At 39.6% G+C, this 25,915-nt stretch overlaps 1 protein-coding gene across 2 annotated transcripts in view; it reads right to left on the bottom strand.

The window, feature by feature from the left end:
- pth1r (parathyroid hormone 1 receptor) overlaps nt 1-21,626 on the bottom strand; it is a 58,963-nt gene extending 37,337 nt beyond the window's left edge. For both annotated transcript variants that reach the window (XM_048240621.1, XM_048240629.1), the window contains exons 1-2: nt 21,465-21,626; nt 20,365-20,584 (exon numbers count right to left, since the gene is read on the bottom strand). In XM_048240621.1, the coding sequence (XP_048096578.1) occupies nt 20,365-20,451 (87 nt within the window). In that variant the 5' untranslated portion in view covers nt 20,452-20,584; nt 21,465-21,626. The remainder of the gene's footprint in view (nt 1-20,364; nt 20,585-21,464) is intronic.
- Nucleotides 21,627-25,915: the final 4,289 nt, after the last annotated feature.

Below are 25,915 nucleotides of genomic sequence, written 5' to 3'. Positions count from 1 at the left end.
AACATGAAGACATACCAGTGACACCGGTGATGTCATAAGTGTTTCATGTCACCTTGGATGATAAGATGGAAGACAAATACTATCTACAACTCTGAGAGCATTACATCATGAGGGTAAGAAAACTCAAATTGGTGTGCTTATGTTCAACAGCTGAAGCACTAAGTACAAGAAAAAATGCCACTCTTGCCTGACTGCGTTTAACCCTCCCACCATACTGTTAAAAAAGTCTCAAAGCCATTGTGCCCCTGCGTGCTTCAAAGGCTGACCACAGTGCTGTCCACAACAAGTCGACCTGACTTCATTCCAGATAGTGGCATCACAGTTCAGCAGTGGTGTGATGTCAAGCGAATGTCAACGAGTTGTCAAACACACTTACGCCTCCGAGCTAAGTGCTACCCGGGAGGACTCTGTGGTGTCGCGCAGCAGAGTGGGAAACCATGTCTGGCCTTAGGTCAGTCATTCTATGGCAACACTGTGCGCTGTGGGACCATTATGCAGGCAGGACACCCAGGCAGGGGCAGCCATGGCCTACTGGTTAGCGCTTCGGACTTGTAACCGGAGGGTTGCCAGTTCGAACCCCGACCAGTAGGCACCTAACCCCTCACTGCTCCCCGAGCGACGCTGTTGTTGCAGGCAGCTCACTACGCCGGGATTAGTGTGTGTTTCACCTCACTGTGTGCTGAGTGTGTTTCACTAATTCACGGATTGGGATAAATGCAGAGACCAAATTTCCCTCACGGGATCAAAAGAGTATATATACTTATACTTAACAAAGCGGTTTTCTCTTCCAGGAAGGAAGATTCTGGTAAAACTGGTATAATGAAAACCTTTTCTTCTTTCACTATTGGATATTGCGCTCATCTCCCTCACCAAACAGTGTGTGCTCTCGAATGATTTCTAACGACAGATGAGTAATTAGATGACTCATTGCTTGTCCTTCAGAGTCTGGACTTCTTCCTCACCCTGCTGGGCTTCTGAAGGAAACGCATGTGCCTTCATCACTTTCACTATTCATGAGTTGATTTAGCCACACCATGTCCACCGACAATCACCAAAAAAGCCCTAAGTGAATTGGCGCCCAATTAGTGCTGGAGAGCATGGCCTGACGTCAGAGGACTTGGACACTTTGTCTCCTTCCTGGCAGTATATTTCTGAAGCATAATATTGAACTTACAAATATATAACTGCCAAAGGACCACAGCACCTGAAACCATAATACTTCATCCTTCAATATTTTCTCTGCTTTCAGGTTTGAAATAAGGAAGCACATTCTGTGCCGTGAAAGGAGGCACAGAGGGAAGACATTTATGGCTACGCAGAGTAAGGAACCACAGGTGGAACAACATTTCACCACAAGCAAACAGGGACAGATACAACTGGTTTGCTGTGTTGGCTACACCAAGATAGAATATTCCAAAAGCTAGGCCAAAGAGAGTATAAATCTTGTCACGTTACTGACAAGTGTAACAGTCTGCATATCAATTTACAAGCGCACAACCTGTACAACATCTCACCACTTACTCTCACTCTGTCTTTCATTCTCTCTCTCACACCACACACACACACACACACACACACACACACACACACACACACACACACACACACACACACACACACACACACACACACACACACACACAAACAGTTATGTATTGAACATTTCATGCAATGGCACTGTATAATTTGCGGAATTTATTCACATTTCTACATTTAATAAAATTGAATTTATAACACTATGTCAGAGCATTCACTGGAGAAAGTGAAAGCCTGGCGGTTCTGCGGTCAACCCTTGGAGTACGCCAGGGCACTCTGGGTGTGAGAAATGTCTTCACTTCACTTTGAGTCGCCCACTGTGAGGGAACAGGCAGGGGGAAATATCTCCACTTCCAAAACAACAAGTCGTCTGAGAGAATTAATGCCCTAATCTCTCAGCTCAGCTTTGTCACCTGCAGTTACCATCCAATGACTTCAAAGAGCCGCCCACGCTTCTCCTCAGAAGGCCGAGGCAGGAAATGACCCCTAAGGTCAGTTCCCTTTCTATTAAGCGGCACAAAATATATGTCACTAACTTTGGAGCTGGCGATCAGAAGAAGATGTGTCTGCGAGGGGTACTGCTAAACAGGCAGAGCATGTGGAGCCTGGCCTGCTCACTGCGCTACCATGGAGCACAAGCAGGACTTGTGTCTGCATCTGCTCCGTGAAATACCTGGACTTAATCTCATCAGATTCTTATCATCTTGGAGAGGTGCCAGGGATGCCTAGAGCATTTAATGAATATTAAATTAAGACAGAGCACAATGCTCCACTGCCCTGGGTTGAGAAACAAGCCACAGCCTGTGAGGACGCACGCTTGTCCACAACAGGGGCATCTGTCCCGAATCATCTCCGCCATGGCAGAGGACTTCCATGGCTGGCAGCTAGTGAGGTAAAACGATAGTCTCCCCTTCCATCTAGATATGAAGTGTAATTTGGGATTGAGCTGTCCCAAGATGAGGATCATGGGTAATTAGCCTGCACCTCACAATTAGTTTAGAAATGTATTCCTTCTCCACTGGCTCAAGTCCCAGCCACCACAGAGTAAACACAGCTTCCAGTGGGGTCGCTGTGCATGTTCTTCTTTACGGCATTTCGTTAAAAATACAGTGTCTTTTTTGTTGAAACTGTCTGGCAGGAGACCAGGAGCAAAATGAGAAAAATACACAGAATATAAATATATGTACAAGTTTTTGGCCATCGCCGATTTAGGCAAACTTGAATGAATATTATGTCTCTGCTTGTCCCAAAGAGGAGTGTCTTGAGGATTGACATGAAATCCCTCTTTTCGAGGAAATACCTCAACCAATATTGAACTAGCTGTTTTTGACCAACAGTGAGAGGGTGGTGTACAGATTTCATTTTCACTGATACAGGTCTTACAGAACTATTCTGCTTTTCTGTCTGTAAATAGGTAGGCCTCAATTAAAAATGTATCAAACTCATTTTACTCTCGACAGCCAAGCTTGAGGCCATGACTATTTATTACTGTGCAACAGTAGTGCATTACCGGAACCACCCTTCGAACATCTTTTGTCATGAAGCACTCTGATTTTCATTGTCATATTCATAGATGATCTCCATTTTTTACCGGCAGGGGAAGAATACATCCTTAACCCAAACATTCAGTACACAGCCTCTTCAGATTAAATATGAATCTGGTACTTTCCCAGTTTAAACTCAAGCACTGTTTCACAGAGTTCACACATACCTTTTGAAACTTTTTTTGAAAGAGCACTTGAGTCAGATAAATAAACCATGATTTGTAAAAGTACACGCATGCCTCAACAGACAATCAAAACTAATTCCACCATCAGCATAGTCAGACAAATTCTTCCGTTATCATTACAAGAAATTGTCTTGACTCACAAAAGACCTTAGAATCTGACCTCCTTGACCAAACCAAATCACAGTGCGCATTTTTTGTACACTAATATCCAGGACCTGCTTTGTTTCAGAGGCAGTTTCTTTTCTGCTTTGCCCACTGTGAGAGAGAAACAGCAGATATGTGGTTCACAGTGGATTACCACCTTACTGTGGTCACCATCAGCAGTTCTCGTCTTGCAGTGCTCTGCACAATACGACCACTCTGGAACAGTTGTGGTGGACCACACCATTTCCTGAGATATTATTTACAGGCTCTGTGTCTGTTGTTTAAAGTATTAAGTTCCTCTCTGCAGATAAATAACAAAAAACCCTCTACTCCAAGCGGATTATACTTGAATTCAGAAAGCTGAAGATTAGTGAGTCATTTACAACATGACACAAGTCCTCAATGACTGTGTCAAAAATGCAAAGAATAGTAGTTGGTCAAGTCCTCTGCAGTTTGCCCTGTCTGTTTTCAACGGTATAATTACATTTGAGAGGTGCCGCAGGTAGTCTCCGGCTGTTGCTTTTGTCTGCCAGTGTTCTTACAAGCCTTGTTTTGTGCTGTCAGCTTTACATTTCAGATGTCGGAGCTTTGAACACACTGAGAGAAGTTTATACTCCTTTTCAGCAAATTCTGCATGCCTTTTGTGGCCGTTGGGTCATTCAGGGATACAGCCACCACGCATTAAATCACTTTTATTACAGGGAAAAAATATTCAGACATTGAAGTGTCACATCCTTTAGTGAACTGGATTTCCTCTGAATGTCCCTCTGTATTGGAAGCTTAGAGTGTTGTGAAAAGTGGCCTTGACTTGCATGTATATATTATGGTAAATGAAGATTTTCATTAGGTTAACCGCACAGAGTAAGACTTTCCGTTGCACATCACACTTCATCAACGAGGATGATAAATAATACACAATTTGCATTTCTTACTGTAAGGCCACTGTATTTTCAGAAGGACGATTACTGTATAATGTATTTATTATACTGCTATTTATTCTTTTATTTACTGGTCATTTGCCCTTTTTTGCACCATGGTCTAACATTTCCTTCCTTGATGTTGGCCTGTTTTCAACATGCTATCCCTGGGGTTTGCTCCCTCTGTTTTTTTCTCCTTTTCAAAAAATGAAGGGATCTTGTAAATTATAGCTCCACTGAATCTTGTTTTTAATGGCATGCCCACAATCTGGGAAAAAAACATGAATATGTTACTTCTGACATATTACACCGCATGAATGTTTTAGCGGACTGGGTTCCTGGATATTATAAACTCTATGAGTCAGTGCCACTCCTCTTCAACTGTGCAATTTGCATTTGATGATAAAAACCACAAACCACAAGACTGGTTGTCCCTTGGAAATGCTTGCAAAACCACATTCTGACTTAGAGCTGCATTCAGCTCCTAATTATACCCTGTCCAGGCCAGATAGGGCTAAAGAACAGCAGTTTGTTTCGTATGGAAACATTGTGTGTTGCCTTAGTAAGCACACATGCCATGGGACCAAAAGTGGCCTATCCCAGTGTTGTTCCCTCTAATTGAGGAGAGAGCATTTATTTCTCATGTTATATAAAGATTTGACTATAGAAGGTACGCTCTTTTTCTTGCTCGCCACAGCCGAGCCAAAGAAGCATTTTCATTTTCAGAGAGAGATTAAAAACTGCTAATGATTATATAATCATAAGGCCACACCCATCCTTTCATAATACCTTAATGGACCTGGGGCAGTACCATGATATGTTAACATGCATTTGGAAATATGAAGCAGGTCAACCTCTAAGGCCCGGGTGATAATCTAGAGCCCCACTGGGGATTACATATACATTTTGAAAGTGTTGCTTAAGAGCTTTCTATTTTGAGATGTTGCAGATGTTCAGCTCTCAGCTTGCGTTATTGTAATGGAGCTCAAAGCTAGAAAAGTTGGCTTAAAAGCATCAGCCCTGTATCATCATCATCTAACTCAGTGGCACATGGGAAATGTTTATTGTTGTTCATGTGAGACTGAGAAAACTAGCAATAATCCACTGCTATAAAAATATCCTCAAATATAACCATGTGTTATCCCAAGCAGACACTGTGCATCAGAGATAAGATATGATGATGCAAAGGGCCTACACTTGAACTCAACTCACTGCAATAGTATCATTACGGGATGAATCCGTTCCTGTGATCCCTAATAAAAAACAAGAACCTAACTCTGTCTATTGATTTCACAAGCAGCCATTTGGAGCTCTATTCTCAGCGCACTATGTGTGCAACATTGCGTGGTGCACATGAAATGGAGTTCCAAGGCAATTACCAGGGACCCTTCAGACAGCACTATTGACCTCTGTCATCACTGACAAAAGCAGATAGGTGTGCAGGGTTAGACTAGCCTTTATCCCTTCACCATCTACTTCTTCAGGTAAGTCTCTAATGGACTCATGACATATTTAAGATGCTCCATCAGTTTGTGAGGATTTCTGCAAACACAATGCCAGTAAGAGGCTGAAAATGCCTGAAAGCTCTCTCCTCTAAGATGTCACATGACAAGTACCATAAATGAATGATGACTGGACACACTACTCTCAGTACTCAAGGAACAGCCTGGAGAACCCACACAAAGCCAAAGACATCCAGGCAGGTAAAGGTAAACTCAGTGAATATCAGGTCTGTGCCAACTGTCAACACACAATTTATAAAACAGCATCTAAAGGAGTACCGTCACACCGGGAAACAAACGTTCTAAAGAATATCTGGGTTCATTGAATTCAACATAGAATTTTAGAACCTTCAATTGTTGTGGAACTTAGAATGTTCAAAAACCTACACCTTTAAGGGTTAATTCTCATCCTTTTGAGCAGATTATGACATCATTTATAGGCCAACATAATTATTCCTGGTAAAAACATACTATTAATGTCTTGACATTAAAGCTGGGAACAGAACTCCTGATTGTTTTCAATTGTACTCGCTGAGAACGAGATTTAGTAGACCAAACCTACAGACAGAGTCTGGTACGATTGGGAGTTAGTTACGAGCACAAACATAACAATTGAGCTGTTGGCTGTTTAATGTCATAATTACAACCATGGTGACCATAGAACAGACCAGGCTTCAAACATGTTTGATTGAATCTGATTTGCATCAACAATGGAAAGAATTACAAAGAATTCAAGTCTGTCACCCAAACACACATAACAAGTCCTGCCACAACTTAACACTGCAACTACTATTGACTCCGTCGGATTTCCCATGATGTCCACAGCCATTCAATCCTTTAAAAATCTGGCTTTAAAATCAGGATGTCTGTTCCCGGCATTAGTCCACCTCAATCATAACTAATTATTCTTAAATGTGATAGGCTACTTATGTCTGTTGTGTCTATTAGCCATATTACTGTATCACCCATAATCCTTCAATTAATCGTCTTTTTAAGAGAGCTCAATTACTTGTCATATTCATTTACATAAGAGAGGCACAGAGAGAGAGAGAGAGAGAGAGAGAGAGAGAGAATAAAGATAGTCCTCTTACACTGTTTGCACATTTGTATTTGCCAGTCCTAGCCTCTGATATAATGATGGGACACAGCTTCTTCCAACAGGATAAATCTCTTATATCTGTGCTATGAAACCTTAATTTGGTCAACCAGGTACTGCTCAAGGACATTAGGACAAGACTAATGTGTAGTAGCTAAGGAGTTAAAAAAAAAACAACATTTTACATGCCAGTCTTTTTTTTCCTTCTCATTAAATTGTAATTTGACCAGTGTGTTTTCCACCTACATTTCTTCTGAATAAGACAATGAACTGTGGATTCCTTAAAATAGCCAGTTCAGAGACAGCACTCTGCATTGTGTCCCCCGAACACAGCTATGAGACTGACTTCATTTCCACCCACTATCAATGTCAAAACTCTCAGGCACACAATAAAGCCTACAGCAAGTTACTCAACCTTGTCCAATGTAACAGTGGTATATTTCTGGCACGTTTGGCATATTCAGCTAAGTAGTCCATTTACGGCTTTCTTTTATAGGAGGGGGTTAGGTATTTAGTAAAAGAAACCAGAGACCTTTTAAAATGCTATCTTACTTTCCCATGGGAATATCAAATCATGGACTCAAAATAATAACAAATACATCTGGTGGCACTGCTGCTTCAACAGTCATCCACTTCATTAGGTTTTAGGACTTGAAATACATATGTGTACCCAAGTACTGACACAGCAATGTTGTGCCATAACAATCAGACTCACCCCTACCCTGTTGCACTTGTTTGGAAATCTCCATTGGTAATTAAAACTTAAGATTAGACAATAAATGTAAGGTCCTCTGCCCTTCAAATATTGTATGCTATCTACTATCATAAACTGAAGGTACACCCATTCTCAAGAGAGAGCTCTCCTCTACAAATCAAAACAACCATTTTGATTCAAGTCGATTATTCTGTTACTCTGACTTGCAATTGAGAATGCAGACAATAATGACCAGCTTTAGACTGCCTAGGCTATACCCACAAAGGCAGTGATGGGGCACCTTTTGAATTCCTATAACACACATCTGAATGATAACATGTCCCTGTAGGGTAAAGCAGCCATGCAAGACTGGGTCAGCTGTACTGCTGTACTTATCTTGTGTTATTTTTTGTTGTTAACCTGAAAGAAATATTTGAGTTTTTACTCACTTATACAAGAGGTCTCCTACTGTAATAACTTTAATGCTGTTCATCACTTGTAAGTCACTTTAGATCCAACTGCTTAATGAATGTCATGTAATTGTTAATGTAAGCGGTGGGGAGGTTTGTACCAGAGCATGTACTAGGGACTGTGTAATCTAGTGTGCAAAGCCGACTTATGACTTCTCTCACTCCCAAACTACTCTCAGTTCACAATGTCAAAATACAAAAAAGCAATGTCACAATGTCAACAATCAGCAGATGCTCCCCACACTCCAGGACGCTCAGCATTATTTTTTTACCACAGCACCGTCATCACCATGTGAGGTATCTGTGTGTACATGCTGCTGATTACGGCTGCTTAAACGACGAGGCCAGCCGGCCCACAAGGAGATAATCAGGAGTTGCTTAATTACTAGAAGTGTCTTGTCCTCTAAAGCCCTAGCCTCTCTGATTAGCTCATTAAAAGGTCCATTGTGAGTGGACCTTGATGAAACGGTCAAACAGGGTTGTGGCTGTTATCTAGGTCAGTTTTTTACCCTTCCAAGAGTCTAAAAGTGTCCCCAAATGAGGTGTCTTCAGAATCAGCATTAGCAAGTTGGCACACCAAGTTGCCAATATCAGTTGGCAGTTTGTCTTGACCTCTGCAGGCTCTCTAGTCGCACTTCGCAGCCTCAAAATGAGGTTTTATGGGAGAGGCGAAAATCATTATGTGCGGAATATTATAGAGGGTGTGATAGATCAAGACAAAAAAAAATCAAACACACAAATAGATATAGAAGGGCTTAAAATAAGCCCGAGATCCATCTTTCCTCTCTTACACACTATTACAGAGGTTGGCCTCGTTGATTTATGTCATCATATTCCACTTGCACAGGCCATGGTTCACTGCTGATCTAAAGAAACATGACGATTTCTCCACTCCATCAGTTACATGGTTGATTTGCATATGAAGCAATTTCCCAATGGCATTTGTATGGGGCAAAAATAGAGTCTGACTTATCCGGCCTAAGGAAAAGGTACACTGTCTTCTGACACATGTGAAATTATGCTCAGATGGAGTCAGAGATTTAATGAGATTTTATTAGATACATTTTGAAACAAACTATATTATGCATAGGCTTCTAACCAAGTCTAGCCCAAAAGATTCATAAGGTCAACTTTGGCAACAATAGATGTTTACCTATTATTCATCATGTATTATAAGAGTTGACACCTGCATGTTTAAATTATGAAAAAAACATGACCTTTACATGATGAACAACATCCATTTCACTTTCATGGTCAAAACAGAATGTGCTTTCACAAACAACCCTATTTCCATTCAGTTTCACTGTGTGCATGATTACCTCCAACATTTACAAAATGTATGCACCACTGCAAATTTCGCAAATTTTGTGATGCTAAACTTCAGTGAAGGCAGTGATGGTAGCCAACACAAAGTGGAACCATTTCAGATTGATTCCTCCTGTAACCATATTGAAATTCCACAGATATAGCTTCCATCATAGCAAAACTGACAGAGTTTTTCCAGGCCTGTACTGTGGGGTGCATTAACAATGAGGCAGGGGTGCTGGGGGCTGAAGTCCTCACATCCACAGGCTGGAAGTGCCCTGGCTGACAGAGGAAGTAAGCATACTTCAATTTGCAACTCATTCAATATTCACATGCAGGGGTGCGAAGTACCGTAGCTCAAGGCTTCAAGAAGCCTACTGGTATCTGGCCAATACTACATATTGTGCAGGCTACTTGGTGTCAGGAAAAAGTGATGGATAACGGTTCATACAAATACATCAGCGAATCCTCAGAATTATTTTTCAATTCTACCATAATTCTCTTTTTAAATCAACTGACGGCATTCTACCAACTCTCAAATGAGGCATTCTACCAACTCTCTGACTATCCAATCGTTCTATCAGACAAATGGAAATACAGGGCTGTCAAAACATTGTCAGCAAAGCCTTCCATAATCTAAAAGGAAAGTAGTGCCTGACAGATGTCAGCAGTCTGGGACTATTTCATTATTAATAAAAAATGTAATCAGGTTGGCAGACTGTGAAATGTGCTGCATAAGTTAACTTACTAGAGTCACTAAATCAGTCAGTTCCAATATAATCATCTATAGCGCCATAAGGACGAGTATGGAGACTTTACAAACGCTACTGAAACAACCTTCAACCAACCAACCCTGCAAACAGTCTTGGAGGTCCATGGGAGGATGCCCAATGGCTGCACTGAAGCTCACTGAGGCTTGAGAAGAACAGTGCACTGCTTTCGACGGCCAGGCCCTGTTTAATTCAAAGTAAACTAAGATTGGCTAAGATTATCTGACAATAAGTGAGACACTGGACAGTGTACACTGTTGCTACCATGTAGTTAATGATAATAGCTGAGTTGACATGGAAAACTTAGGCTGCTGTACCAGGTGTGTATGTGTATGTGTGTGCATGTGTGCATGTGTGCGTGTGTGTGTGTGTGACAGGGTTCTGAACTTCCTAATAATATCAGGTAATAATACATGTGATTTTAAATGTTGTTGTACCTTTCTCTTAAATGCTACTGCCAGCAGTGACATCCTCTACGTGTTACTGATGGTAAACTCATCTGCTTGTCAAACCACTGGCTGTGAGTGTACATTAAACAGCAATGACCTGCATGGAATTTTTATCCAGACAGATGGTTATGTATAAAAACACTGACCATTACTGATGCCAAATAATTAGTGGTGTTACATTCATTTTTTTTTCACATTTATCATTCACCATTGCATCAATTGAAAACATAATGGCAATTTAAAAGCATGCTTGCCTGAAAGTCCACTCATAAGAAACAGAGAAAAGCTAGTGATGCACTAAACTGATGTATCTGATGCTGACAGACTGTTTAGTAAGAAGCTGATGCAAACTGTTTCCCTGTTGATCACTACTACTAGTAAACACTAAGAAAATGGATACCACAAACTTGCAAATATTTTAGTAGGCTGTAACAATACTGAGACCAGTGGTAATACAAGCTCCATGACTAAACAAAAACTATGTATTTTGCCCATACTGGAATCTGCCCAAAAAGTGAGCTATCAGCGGTCATATCATGACAGCATAAATAATACGTGCCGCCAACTTCTGCCCTCATACAAAACAGTGGCTTCTAACACCCTGCCTGAGAGCACCTACATTTAAATAGCGTGTTCTGCTTATGGCCTTTCAACATAGGGCTTTCTACAGATAGACCATAAATGCCACCGAAGTCCTTTAAGCCTGGTGTTTATCTTTTCTTGAGATGTCTGAGGGCTCTGGTGTAGTGAGAGCAGAGCCCATGTCAATAGGCGACCATGAGCAGGAATGTGAACGCTAAGCAGTTGATAGCATGCGTCTACAGTGCATGGACCCTGCATACATTAATGTTCAGGCATGAAGGCTCGAGCAGCTCTGGATAAATGAGGCCCAGTGTTTTCCTACAACGTCACTGAGGTGGTGTTCACAGTCAATGACTCACTCACTGAACTCTCCCGCTTCCACTGAGCAGCGTGTGAAGAGAGAGCACACAGCCCGGGGACCGTTATCACAGGACTATGGAAAGGAAACTAGATCAGTGAAGAAAGAAAAAAAAGATTCTCTCAGATTCTCACCTGGTTTAGCGTAAAATTGTCATTTGTATTTGGCAAATCCATCTCAATGTTTCAGGAAAATCTGCCACTTAGTAAACCAACACCAGTTTTGTGTGTTTATAATGACTGTCCATGTTGTTAATTCAGTGTTGCAAAGTCATTTTAGCTTGGCGGCAAAGTTGTTGTTGCTGTTATTTGGATTTGAATTGGCTAGTAGTTTGCCTCTACAGAGGATTTCTTACTCTCGCTGGAAAATCTTGAGCTGTGAACTGCATACTTACAAACCCATAAGCCCTAGAGGTTTGCAATGAAACTAATAAAGGTCCTTTTAAGAAATCCTCCCTGCTCACTGCAATAAGACCTCTGCCAAAAGTTCAGCCCAGCCCAAACGCAAAGCTATATCACCAGTCGCCAAACATATAACAGTGATAGGAGGACCCTATGGCAGGAATTATCATATTTTTTTGTTTTTAATTACAAAGCTTGATTAAAGAAAAACAGAACACATCTTTTAGTGATGTGAGTCTTCTTCCCTGATACACTATGATCCTAAAATGTACACATTGGGGGAAGGAATTACGCAGCCCAAGGTCCATGCACAGGGAGGCTGTATAGCCAAGAACTTTCACATGTCAACGCAATTTAGTCAGGCTGGGAGTTAAAGGAATGCAGGGCTTCTTGGAATTTGTGGCCCACAAGATTGATCGGCAACACTTAGGAGAGCAGACAAGGCAACTAGCTTCTAGGACTTATCTGCAGACACAGATTGCAAAAAAAAGAGTTGTCTACTGGTACTCCTTCGTACGGAGCCACTACAAAGACACAGGGGTGTTTTTTTCTGAAGTAATAGCAGCAGTTCTGTGTTCTGTTGCAACGGGCCAATTACTAGTGTTCAAATAGCGTTTGGTATATAAAAAAAACATACATTCTCTGACAGAATCTTAGCTTTAACATAAACCACATAAACCACACTGAATCAGTCTAACCATTTAAATTGAATCAGAAATTCTCTACAAGGGAATAACAAGCAAGGAGCAATTCACCATTCACCAATAAAAACCTTGTGAATTCTATCACATGTAAACAATTACACCAATAAAGAATCTATAGTCATCAGATTATAGTCATATGCATACCAGAGGTGACATAATGTACCAGTACTGATGATAACCGTGATGTTAAAAAGTGAAAGTCATATAAGGTCCATGATACGTATGAATCAATTGCATTTCACTATCCATGAAGTAGTATAATTTGTTCATTTTGTAGACTTTATATGCATCTCACTTCACTTGTATTTTGAGTATTACTCATTTGCCAAAAAAATCACATAATACAGAAAATAAATACATTTAAGGATTAATTTGACTGACCATGGCAATCATGTAATGAATTAGAGATGTCACCTACTGTATGGCATCGGTCCTACATACATACATACAGTACATACATACATACATACATACTAGTACTTTACATACATACATACATTTTAGTAGCACATATGGCACAAACTCCCAAATCCCTATAACTAAACTGAGGCTCAATTGAAGCAGGTGGAGGTCCCTTAAAGCCTTCTGACAACTCCCTGATCTTCTTTAAGAAATGACCGTTATGAGAGATAACCTTGCTCTCAACAGGCTGTGTTCGTGTAGACATCCCATTGAACCTTCAACTTGTGAAAAGCACAAATGTGACGTTTCAACAAATCCAAAGGAAATCAAATAGAGTCCATAAGCCGATGCTTTTTATAGTGGATATGCAGTGGACTTCTGTCAACTTTATCTCATTCACCCTACCGCCCCAGGCTGCACAGGTGGTCTCTCTGGCTTTGTGTCTTTTCATGTCCGTGTGTACTTGTCTATATTGTTATCTTGCTTTATCGCCTCCTGAGCTCTTTCTCTTTCCTTTTCTCTCTATAGCCATTCACCATACCATCACACGCCATATAGAGATCATACAGAGAGAATGAGATGGAAAGATAGATAGGAGGTAGTGGGAATGTAATGACTTGTGTGATGTTCAACCCTTCAATATCTTCATATTAACATGTTGGCTAAATGGCATGAGAATGACTTACAAGTCCTATTTCACTTTGAGACACCAACATTCTTTTTTTTCTCCGCACCTGCAGTTAATTACAGACTTCATAGTTTCAGAATAAAATAATACCAATTTGTCAGCAAGAACATTTTGCATTAAAAACAATTCTCTTGCTTTTTGTGTCACATATTTAGCCTGCTGTAAAACTGGCATTGAATTACTCACAGAGTCTTTGGATGGAAAAAAATGTAAAAAAAAAAAAAACCCAAAGGTCACAGGGAGTCAAGTAAACAACATTTTCCTGAGTCAAACACAGCCATGGTATAGCCTTACCATGCCAGTGAAACTGAAGCCTCTACTATTAACAGGGCAACCAGGACTCTGAGTCATGAACTTTCTCAAAAGCCTATGATAAGTCAACAACTGCCCAGCCACCAGCCAGATAAATGAGCCTGCCAGATATACATTGCTTTGCTGTCATTCGGTATCGCAATGAAGTTTTCAATACTGCATTGCAAGGCAGAAATCATGGTAGCAACAGATCTTTTTTGATGCCATTATCTTTAAGACATAGAAGTGCCTAATATGAGTGCCACACATGAGTGAGAGATTGAGCAAGAACTAAGAAGGGGGGCAGCCGTGGCCTACTGGGGGGCAGCCGGTGTGGCCTACTGGTTAGCGCTTCGGACTTGTAACTGGAGGGTTGCCGGTTCGAACCCCGACCAGTAGGAAGCAGCTGAAGCGCCCTTGAGCAAGGCACCTAACCCCTCACTGCTCCCCGAGTGCTGATGTTGTTGCAGGCAGCTCACTGCGTCGGGTCTAGTGTGTCCTTCACCTCACTGTGTGCTGAGTGTATTTCACTAATTCATGGATTGGGATAAATGCAGAGACCAGACTTTCCTCACGGGATCAAAAGAGTATACTACTTATACTTACTTAGAAAAAACTAAGAGATACAGGGTTTTCAGTTTCAAGAAAAGTGTAATGTAATTCTTAATCTGAGTGAAAATTTAAGGATAGTTTGTAGATGTGGCAGCTGTACAATGACAGGGTGGAGGTGTGAATTAACTTTACAACAATGATGATGAAGATGTGATGATGAGGATGCCTGTGACTTTCCACCAGGTATTTTATGAAATTTACATAAGCAATATTTTAACTAATAAGAAGACAGGTGTACACACTATAAATGATGTGAACGACCCAGGTAGCACTGGGTTAAATACCTTGACTGTTTCAAAAGGTAAATTTTGGATCTGAATTGTGTAAATATTATGTGAGGATATAAAAACAAAATAACTCAGCTAATAGCTTCTATGCCAATGAGCCTCCAACACCATCATGATGATCATCATTTACATATGAATGTATTGGCTGTTGAATTTTGTTTGACCAATTAGCCATTTGACTAGAATAGGAATACATGTGAAATTCCCTTTACTTTGAAAGTTTACATCACAATATACTGGCTAAGGATATTATATAATATTTCCCGTGAGGAAAGTCTGGTCTGGCTAAGGAAGCGCTACATTTTTGCACTGAATGTTATTCACTAGGTGGTGCAGCGCATGCGTACACATTCTCTAAAACCACATGAAGGTGCTGGCCTTTTCTTAAACACTAACTCATGTGCCTAGTCATTATCCGGAGTCAACATAATCCATCATCCACAACATCCACCAACATCATCCATGAAAAGACCTATCAATGAAAAAAAAACCCTATTTGAGGTCAAACCTCCCCCTTAATTAACATTTGTTTATGTGTTGTCCATGAACAACATAATTGCATGCTTGTTTAGTTTATTTATAAAAATATGTTGTACTTGATTAACACCTCTACTACCCTAACATGTCTAACTCCCACCTACTGTGCACCTCTTTGTCTCTCAGTCAAGTTGCATCATTCCATAAAGAACCAATTGAGAAACGATGAAAAAAGCTTGTCAGTGTGAACACAAGGCTTACAATACGATAGACCTCAATACGATAGACCTCGATAGACCTGTAGCTGAAAAGCATATGCGTCAAGGACACTGTATGGGTATGTAACGGATGCCAGGCAGCTAACATTAGCCCAGCTAGCCGACTCACAATCCGAGGTGCTGCTGTTTTGCGGGTTTGAGTCCGGGCGTGTGCAGGTTACGTAAAGTCATGGGCAGAATATGCATAGACTGGAAATGCATGTAGTGTGTTTTTGTACTTGACTTGTCTTGAAAGTAATGCATTTAAGTAAATATTTAAGTAAATAAATGCAATATAGTCACGTAAAGTACCGTTGATAATATGCACCAGAAAGATGTTTACCATGTTATTACTCTCAACAAATGTTTGTAGCTTCGATGAGCTGCAGACACCATGTAATCTAATCACATAATTTTCACAAGTAGAAAAAAAGTCTCCTTTTGCAGACAAAGTCTTCTTTCTAGCAATGTTAGCACAATTTGTAGCACTTGGCCTGGCCATGCCAACTTCTGTCACCTATTATCACCTATTCCCATGACAAAGCACATGAGTTTAGCAACACAGGCAAGATCAAAATGAACTAAAGAGGCAGTGCATTTTATTGCGATTTTGATTTTGAGTGCTGAAAATGAAAAATACAATAAAATTGAGGTAAATCTACTATCTCAACTGAAACAATGTAAAAAAATATCTTACATTAAAATATTAGGAAATAATGCTATTGTCAGAAAATAAATGTAACTCAATGGCAAGTAGGTCTAGCTTGTGAGCTACCTGAACATGGCCATAAATGGCCGCTCTCAATCTTCATATGTACAAGAGTGCATGCCAGTGCAGAAACGACATTGACAATGGACCACCAGACAAATAGAAAGAGGAGGATGTATTGTGGCGCTACACATACACCACATAAAAGTTAAAAGTGTAATATGAGTGAGGTACAAAACTTTAATGATTTATAGTTACATTTATTCATTTAGCAGACACTTTTATCCATATGTCAAGTATATTACAAAGGCTATTCTCCCCAGAGCAACTCGGGGTTAAGTGCCTTGCTCAAGGGCAAAGCGGTGGAAGATAGGAATTGAACCCACAACCTTTTAGGCTGCTGCATGCTAACCTAGCTCCTCGAGTATAAAAATAACCATAAGTAAAAATCCCTTATCTATATTCTTTCATTTTTGCTTTCACATACTTTAAAATTGTATGTTGCAGAAATGTATCTATTTACAATTTTTCTCAGTCGCTTTGGTGCTTTTCTCAGATCAGAATGAAAATTCAACCTCCACAACATTTAGTCATTTGTGCACATCATAGTAGCAATTTCTCCTTCCTCTGAACAAATTGCAAAGGCTTGCTTTTGAACATGTATCAGTTGTTTTGTCATGTCAGTCAAAATGAACTATACTTAAGGATGCTGAATAGTCGTTCCCAATAAAACGAATAGTCTTCATTTCATTGCTTGAGTCATTACATACAAAATTGGTGAACTAGTTATCAAATTCTGTCACAATGATGTAGAATTGCAAAGAGCATATACTGTAAAACTGTGAAACGTACATATTCAGTGTCTTGTACTCATTTACTCCCTTAACTACAGCAATTTGGAACTTTACTATAGTTTTCAAATGGCTGTACAAGTACTGTATAGTGCTGTCTTGAGCATTTTCAGATAGTTTCACCGAGTTCTGACCTTTTTTGCATGGGAAAACACTGAGAGCATAACCTGTCATAATGAAAACATGACAAAGCCATTTGATTATCTTGTTCATAAACGATGGTCAAGACTTCTCATTTTGATGACACTGGCAGTTTCATTGACATAAATACTTGCTTTTGAAAAATGGACTATCCATTTTGAGCAAGTGACGTGCTTTTGCAGGTTATCCACTAGGTTTTGCAGTTTGCACTAACTGCTGTGCAAATGTTAATAGTGATGTGAGAAAATCACCAGACTGAGAAAAACTGTAAGCTGTTCTCTAAATGTAGTTGTGTTTTTTGAGAAGCATCTCCCCTCTGCCTTGCTTGGTCGACCACTTAAAGTAACCTTACTACACCCTCTTGTCCACCCTTTGTAAACAATTCATGAATAGATTATGAATGCTTCTTTGCATTTCACGTAACTATATGGGCAGAAACAGAAATGGTAGTTTAATTCAACAACAGAGGTGTACATTACAATGACAGAACCAAGTCTTGTCATTTTTACGACACTAATGTTTTCAGTTGCAGATAATATGACAGTAAATAGAAACTTTTATTTTGAAGAAAAGTAATTTAAGTCATGCTTTATTGAGCATTTACAAATATATTATGAGCAATTCATGTATGATTTTATGAATGTCTTATGCACTCACCCGTTAAGTGGAGTGTTACAGAATTGCTTGTATTTCAGGAGGTAAGGACACATGCATGTGCAGTTTGTCTGGGATGGATGGATGGGTGGATGGATGGATGGATGGATGGATGGATAGATAGATAGATAGATAGGTGGATAGATAGATAGATAGATAGATAGATAGATAGATAGATAGATAGATAGATGTTGGGAACAACACTTGTGGCATGTGTTTAAAGGGAATAAAAACACTTTTCCGAGTGACTACACTCATTAGCCTAATTGCTCACTTAATTGTGATAGGAACGGTCACTGCCATGTCAAGCAAGAATAATGAAATTCAAACACTGGGCCACAGTGCACTTCACTTAATGTTTTGATTTCTAAATGGAAATGAGCTTAAAAGTAAATGATCACACTGAATCAAAATCTACAGACTTTAACTGTTATTCTGTTATTTATGGAAATTGAGAGCAGAATGATCCTATAAGGATGTAAATGACAGACTGAGTTATTAGACAGAAACTCTGTTCACACAGAAGTTGAATGTCATCCTGAGAGAGGGACTAGAGTGACTCATTCAGTCCAAATCACCATTGTTCTGTTCTGCTCACGGCAGAGAAATCTGAATTATTACGCTTTACACTGTGTATTACTAATACAAAAATACTTTCCCTGTGGCAAGATACAAGCACTGTAGACAGGGTGTGACGGCAATAATACGGGACAATACGCTGACAATACAGTCCTTCAGTGAATGGAGGGATTCATGCTACAGTGTGCTGCCACCCAACAGATAAATGAAGCACAACTGGTTCAGTGTTCATCAGGGTATATGCTCCTCTGGAATAGCAATGGTTTACTCATTCCAAAAAATAAATGCTGCATGGCTCAGTTTGCTGAGATGCTTAAATATTCATCAGTTGTGCACATAATTTGAGGAAATGTTGTGCATGTGTTCAAAGTCATTACGAAGTCAGGGAGAATTTAGGCCTTTCAGCGGATCTACAAATCACCAGTATGCATACATACAACTTTCTCTTCTACTACTACACACACTACTCTACATATACTGAAAGATGGGGAAAATGGATGTATGGTCAACTATTTGTTTGGTTAATCTATTATTTCTTCTTGTGCATGATATATGGGGTATATGGTGCAATGCATTTGGAAGAAACATTGGCTTGCAACTAAAAAGCAAATGTCACTCTGGGGATCAGATAGTAAGTTCAGGACCCCATCAAAGGAGTATTACTGAAATATTCACACAATCAACATACCACAATATGTTCACAACCATGCTGGGGTACTAGTATGGTTGATTTAAGTATAACAGAACAGATGAGGGTGAAAAACAACACCGTGACTGACACCAAGAAGAGAAGCCCCAAGCCTGTCAGTCCAGTAGCAACAGCTATTGCTCCATCAGGTTTTGTGAATGCAATGACATCTATCAAAATAACATTCCTCTTCACAGAGAAATAGAGATGATACTATTTGCGCAAGTTGGCAAAACGGGATAGGCTAACTCAGTGTCAGGTCTGGTCAAACAGATGCCTCTGCTTTACCTTTATCATTCACACATCCATCACATCACATGTGAAACATCACTGTGACACATCCTTGATTTCCACCGTCATTAGGGACGCATGATGCTCTGTGTTTACATCCCCTAACTGCCATCTGATCAAGGTCATACACCATAAACATACTACAATTACATCACCATGACCAAGGGGGCCTTACCAATACTGGACTACTACCAGCATAGCAATGCAAAACTGTTCATCTAATTCATTAATTAAGTACTAACCATTGCAGGAACCAGACTGAGAACAAAGTCAAACCTGCACATATTCCAGATAACTATGGCCTTCTGTAATAATAATCAAAGGGTGCACTTAATTTGAACTTGGTCAGCTTTTCCAAGGCAGTCATTTAAACCGTCATCAGGTCATATCACTTTCAGTGATGATGTGCCTGGTTACTTAAATGGCCTTGGTCAATATCAAAACACAACCCAGCCAGAACAATGTGTTAATTCCCCAAAAGCAATATAGCCTAATATATGGTACAATAGGCCTACATCAATACAATAGGAAACAATACACTAATGCAATAGGTCGAGGACTACTGATGAAAAAGAAAGAATATCGATCGATTAATAACACCAGGATTGTCCACTCGGTAGCTAAATTATGGTTAATACTCAGTGGTTAATTTAAAAACGTTCTTAAATCCGTAGATGTACCACTTATGTATATTCCATGCCTTTTTTACAGTGAATTTTACACTGAATTTTACAGTCGTTAAGTCAGTTCTCATTTCAAGGAAAATTGATCAGAACTTACCAAACCGTAGACAACAGTAAGCACGGACCCACAGAGGAGAATTCCCAAGCTGTGGACCAGCCGCGTGGATCCCATCCCTCCGCTCATCCAAAGAACGTCCAGGAGTCCACTCAAGAAAGAAACTTCACGTAGATGGATGGTCGCTTTAACGGGGTTTCGCTTACGTGTTTGTCCACTTGAACATTGCCTACGAGTCCGTCTTTTTCCACCATCTGCTTCCCTGTAACATCATTGATGGTAACTTTTTAAATCACAAATATCTCTTGGCGCTGTCTCTTTTCAGAGTTGTATAGCACGTTTGAGCTGAACTCGAACTCACAGTATGTCGCTCTCTCTCGTTTTATTTCTCTGCATCTGTCTGCTTTTTCAGAAATTACATCCACATGTCAGAACTATTTATGTCTCTCGTTCTGTGGTAGGAAGTTCAAATGATTCTTTGTGAAACCAGGACTTTATTTTTAGGTCTTTTACATTTTCCCTCAGCTTAACTAGAATAAAATGGCATAGCCTAATAAAGCTGAGCTCTTAAAGATCAACCCCAAATGTTCTCTTTCAAGACAGATCAAACACTATTTGCTGAGTGCCCTAAAACGTATAGACAGGCAGCTTCTCAACAGGAGCAACATCCACAATATCATTTTTTAAGGGTTGTGCTTTTGTAAATGCTCAGTCTACAAGATTAGACCCCAAAATCAATAACCTAAATCACCTAATTGGCTTATATATATAACAACACAATTAGCCAGTATCAGTGGTAATTTATGTTGTCATTTCCTTTCTGTTTTGCCTGTTATGTAGGCTACTATTAGGCTACACTGTAACGTTACAGTCGATGCGTTCTCATTCACAAATATTCCACACACTTTCAGCAGACACTTTGACTTTTTAGCTTTACCTTTTAACTGAGAATTGCTTATTTTTCATTGGATTCTAGCTGACTAGAACGAGAGCTCAACCTAACACGATTCAAAACTGTTAGTAGCCTAAGTTTAACCTCATGGCTCCTCGCACGTATCCTACCACTTCTAAAAACACACACTACAGTGAGGATAGCATAACACACGTAGAAAACCGATAACTATGCAAAGAATCGCACTTACTCTGTTAATGCAACAAAGAACCGCTTTTCTATTGCTGCACAGACAGTTATGTCAAGTCGTCATGTCTAAAGAGTAAGAGTACAGTCACGATCAAATTAACATTTAAAGTTTAGCGTTGTACTCATTTTCAAAACGCCTCCAGATGTGCACGTCAGTAGCCGTGGCACCACTTCTGCTTTTTAGAGGTCTCGCTGTAGCAGATGAAAAGGGGCATGTACTGTGGACCGTGAAAAACGCTGATTGGATAACCGTCTCTTGCGTTTGCTTAAACCACGACTCAGACACCCCTTTCACACAATCTCCACATTCACTACTTACAGTATTTCTGTCATTACTTAGGCTACAATCTGGCAGCATGTTTGGTGCGACTTAATAATGACTTCTCGTATTGCTGGAAATGGTAATTTAGTGAGTGAAACAGGTTTGAAAAAGAAAAAGTAATTTTGTCTGCTTACTGAATTGTGATAGGCCTACACGTTTATCAAACCAGTATTGTACAAATGTGTTACGGGTAGGTTATTCTCTCCACTCTTCATTTGTGTTATGATAAAAGTTGAAGGGTATTGTCTAGGCTATAGTTCTTCTACTTCTGAAAACAAGACAATCCTCCTCAGTCCACTTTCAATATAATTCAAGTATGCTTTCATCCTTGGTTATGAAACAAATTGAGGTCAACTGGGAGGAGGGGAGATATAGGCCTTGTAAACAAATAACCCCCACAGACAACAATGTTATCTCTGAAATACAGTGAATTGCAAAAGTATTCAACTCTCCTTAAAATCATCACCACTTTCTTGTTTTAAAAAAGATATCTACACATACATTTTCCTAGTGTTTTCATTGTAGATATACAGTATATATATTTTACTAAAATAGCCTGTTTAATATTCAACCCCTATACTGTACATTACATTTACAAAAGTGCAGAAGTTTTAGAACTAGTCGAGTGTATTGAAGGTCATGGAAGGAGGGAAGAAGGGAAATGTATGTCTTGGACAGTTAGAAGTGTTGGAAGAGGTACTTTCAAAAGAGTTGGGTCTTCAACAGTTTCTTGAAGATAGAGAGGGACACCCCTACTCTGGCAAGTTCCTTTATGAATAGTGTGGATTGCCATGCAGGGGCCGCCGTGCCAGGTGACATTTTAGAGCTATATCAGTTGTCATGAAGTTCAAACTGCATCTGGAAAATGTTATTGGTTGGCTGTTCCTAAGTTAAATGAATTTCTGAAGTATTTCCCCTGGTAAATAAGCTCAGCTAGGGCCCAGTATACCAAAACCATCGTAAGCCTATATCGTTAGTGAAGTCTCTCTTGTAAATGTCTTACCATTCTCTGAAATGTTTTCAGAAACATTGTGAACCACTTGCAGATTTACCTGTGTCTCGTACAATCATGGGTGGCTTAACAGAAACTGAGGTCACCAGCAGGACATACAGGAAAATTCACAACCAAATACATTCATCAATGTTACATCCCCATTCATTATTCATTATTCCCCAGCTTTAAAAAACTATATTTCATAAACATGTGATTAAAATAGAATTGGCAATGTTATAAAACAAGACTGGAAAAATAGTCTCTCATTCCATTCCAAGTTTATTATTTAAAAAGGTGAGAGCATATGGCTTACCCTGGAAGAGATGTGCTGCGGCAGAATCAGTTATAGAAATTTGAAGATGAGGAAAAGTTTGAGTAAGATAGTAAGGAAATGAGTTGGGGATGGGGGACGGGTTAGAAGTGGCTATAGCTTCCTTCATTTTTTCAATTCAATTAATTCAATTCAATTTTTTCAATTCAATTAAAAAAGACATTCAAAAAGCAGCTGAGTTGTGATGTCACCCAATATCACCAATATTTCAGCACTGTTTACATGGACAGCACTCCTTATGTAGTTTAGAGCAGTGCGTTTGTGAGATCACTCACTTGTAACTGCTAAGATTCATCACTATCGGAAACCTGGGGCTAGGTCAGCTATTTCTAAACTTATGTTTGATGGAAATTTAGCTTAATTCTCAAATACCCACCATCTCCGTGACAATTATGATAATGGGAAGCAAATGACAGATTTCTTCCCCATTGTGTGCTGCTGAGTCTAGTCATTAAACGATAGCATACAATTATCCAATATAGTCACATATTTGCAGCACCTTGGACAGGGAGGTGAGCATGCAAGCAGGGAGATTGAAACCCAGGGGTGCTAGCATCTAGTGCAATCACACCTCAGAGTCATTAATATGGTCTTCCTGTGAAAGAAGGTGGAAACAGTACAATACCATCTTAATCGAGGAGTTTGAACCACATGGGTTTTTAATCAAGGAGCTTTAGCCCTTATGTTCCCCATTCACTCTGAATCCAGACCCCTCATGATAACCCTGATGACCTCATGCAGGTATGTAAGTAAGGTGTCAGGAGGGAGGTTTACGTGTTTACTGCACGGCTTTTGTATCAGTTATCTACCATTAAACATAAAGGAAATCAGCGTTTACCTTTTATAAATCCTTGAAGATACCTGCCTTTCAAACTTAATTAGCTTGTTTTCAAAACTACAGGGGTCTGGTCTTTCTTTTGGGAGACATGATCAAATGCCATGTTTATGTCTGCTGTGTTTATTTACACTGCAATAGGTAAGGTGGACAGGTCAATTCCTCTTGTTTCTGTAAAGTTTCTGACACACAAACTTCCCTTTTCATCCTCATGCCTTAAAGGACAGGAGATCTCAAAATGATTTTATTTTGATGTTAACCCAGTGAATTCTGAACAAAGAGCATAGAGCACCCCACATCCAAATACTGCTGCCTTTTCTTGAACTGAACCTCTGATCCAAGAACACTTGAAACCCTCTATTTGCTCATATAAACCCTGGATATTTCAGAGCAAGCATTTTATGGTTTCATAAGTATTTGTCCATGTAAATCAGGAGAACATCTTAAGAGTTAAACATTAGCCTGTGGCAAAAAACACAAAAAGATGTATTCTTCACCATTGATGCATTCATCATTTTTCAACTGGGACCAGCAGAGATGATTAATCGGACATCTTGAGCATTTGGTGGAGGCTATGTGATCCTAGCTATAATATATGTTGTTGTTGTTGTTGTTGTTGTCATTTTTATAATCCCACCTCCTAAGACTTATCAGTGTAAGCCAGCCAAACCTAATACTGTATGTGTTTATGAAAGTTATATACGGCATCCATTTGTATCCCCCAGACCCTTTTCCTGATTCGCTATTTCAAGACATCTGACATGATTCCTAGAGTGTTGCGTGGGCAAAAATTTATGGAATACTCACGTTTCATCCCTTTCAGTCAGGTTCTTGTCCAAGAGGGATTCTCACCAAATCTTGAAAGAAAACTTTATCACAGGAATTATATGAAAGTCCTCTCTAATGTGGATTTCAATAAAGGTCTTCCTCCCCCCCATCCAAATACTGTAAGCCATGGATGCCACCAGAAGGGGATATTTATCATGCAGGAAGGACATGAAATAATATGTGATGGATGCACTCTGAGTCTGCAGTTTATTTCAGGGGCCAAAAACAAAAATTACACTTTTTCATTAAAGAAAGCCTGGTGCAAAAGAGAGATTAGTGGATCTATCTTCCCAAGAGTCAGGCCCCTAATTTGGGCTCTAAGCACATCCAGTTAGTGAGTTTATAAAAGTGTAGCCATCTGTCATTCATATATCAAATGAAAATAACCACAAAGCATTTAATGATTTTTTTTTAATGACTAAATCCCTCAGGAGAAAGAAAGTTGGTTTGAGTCAGCCCACGACACAAAGTTGTTAAAATGTCACCTTACTCACTCATACCATACCTACTATGTGTTTGTAGACTTTCTTATGTAATCTATGTAGTCACCATTTGGGGGTAAATTCTCACTAATTTCCTGAAAGCTACGTTTGTATGTAAGTATATTTTTGCATGATAGCAAATTGGATCTTGCTGTGTGATTTTACTTCCTTTTACGACCTCGTATTCAAAATGAAAGGATTTAATGGAAAAAGTTAAAAGTCATGAAAAAAGAGCTTTTCAGTCATGACACGGTGTGTGCAATATTTCAAGCACTTTGGCAGAGTTATTCAATTTAACAGACAGATTTGATTTGACCTAAAAAAAGACATGTTCCAAGGGCATAGGTTTGGTCTGAGCTTTGGTGGGGACAGCCTAAAAAAAGAAAAAGCCTAAACTATATATTTTATAAAGCATATGCATATGCTTATATATATTTATATAAAGCATATGCCCTCTTGATGTGATTTAACTCTGATTTAATCGACATGGTTGCCGGCTATGGGCCTTGTCCATACAGTGTACCATGATGTTGATTATTTTCCATTTAGTTATTAAGACCCAAAATTGTACAAATACTTCTGAGCAGTTCAAACTGACCCATGGTAGTATATTGTGCAATCAACCCAGGGAGCATCTCAGTCATAGAGCTACTGAAATGA

The sequence above is a fragment of the Alosa alosa genome, chromosome 1 (genome assembly GCF_017589495.1).
Source record: "Alosa alosa isolate M-15738 ecotype Scorff River chromosome 1, AALO_Geno_1.1, whole genome shotgun sequence".
NCBI classification, from domain to species: domain Eukaryota; kingdom Metazoa; phylum Chordata; class Actinopteri; order Clupeiformes; family Clupeidae; genus Alosa; species Alosa alosa.
This window is presented reverse-complemented; position numbering and strand designations above follow the sequence as displayed.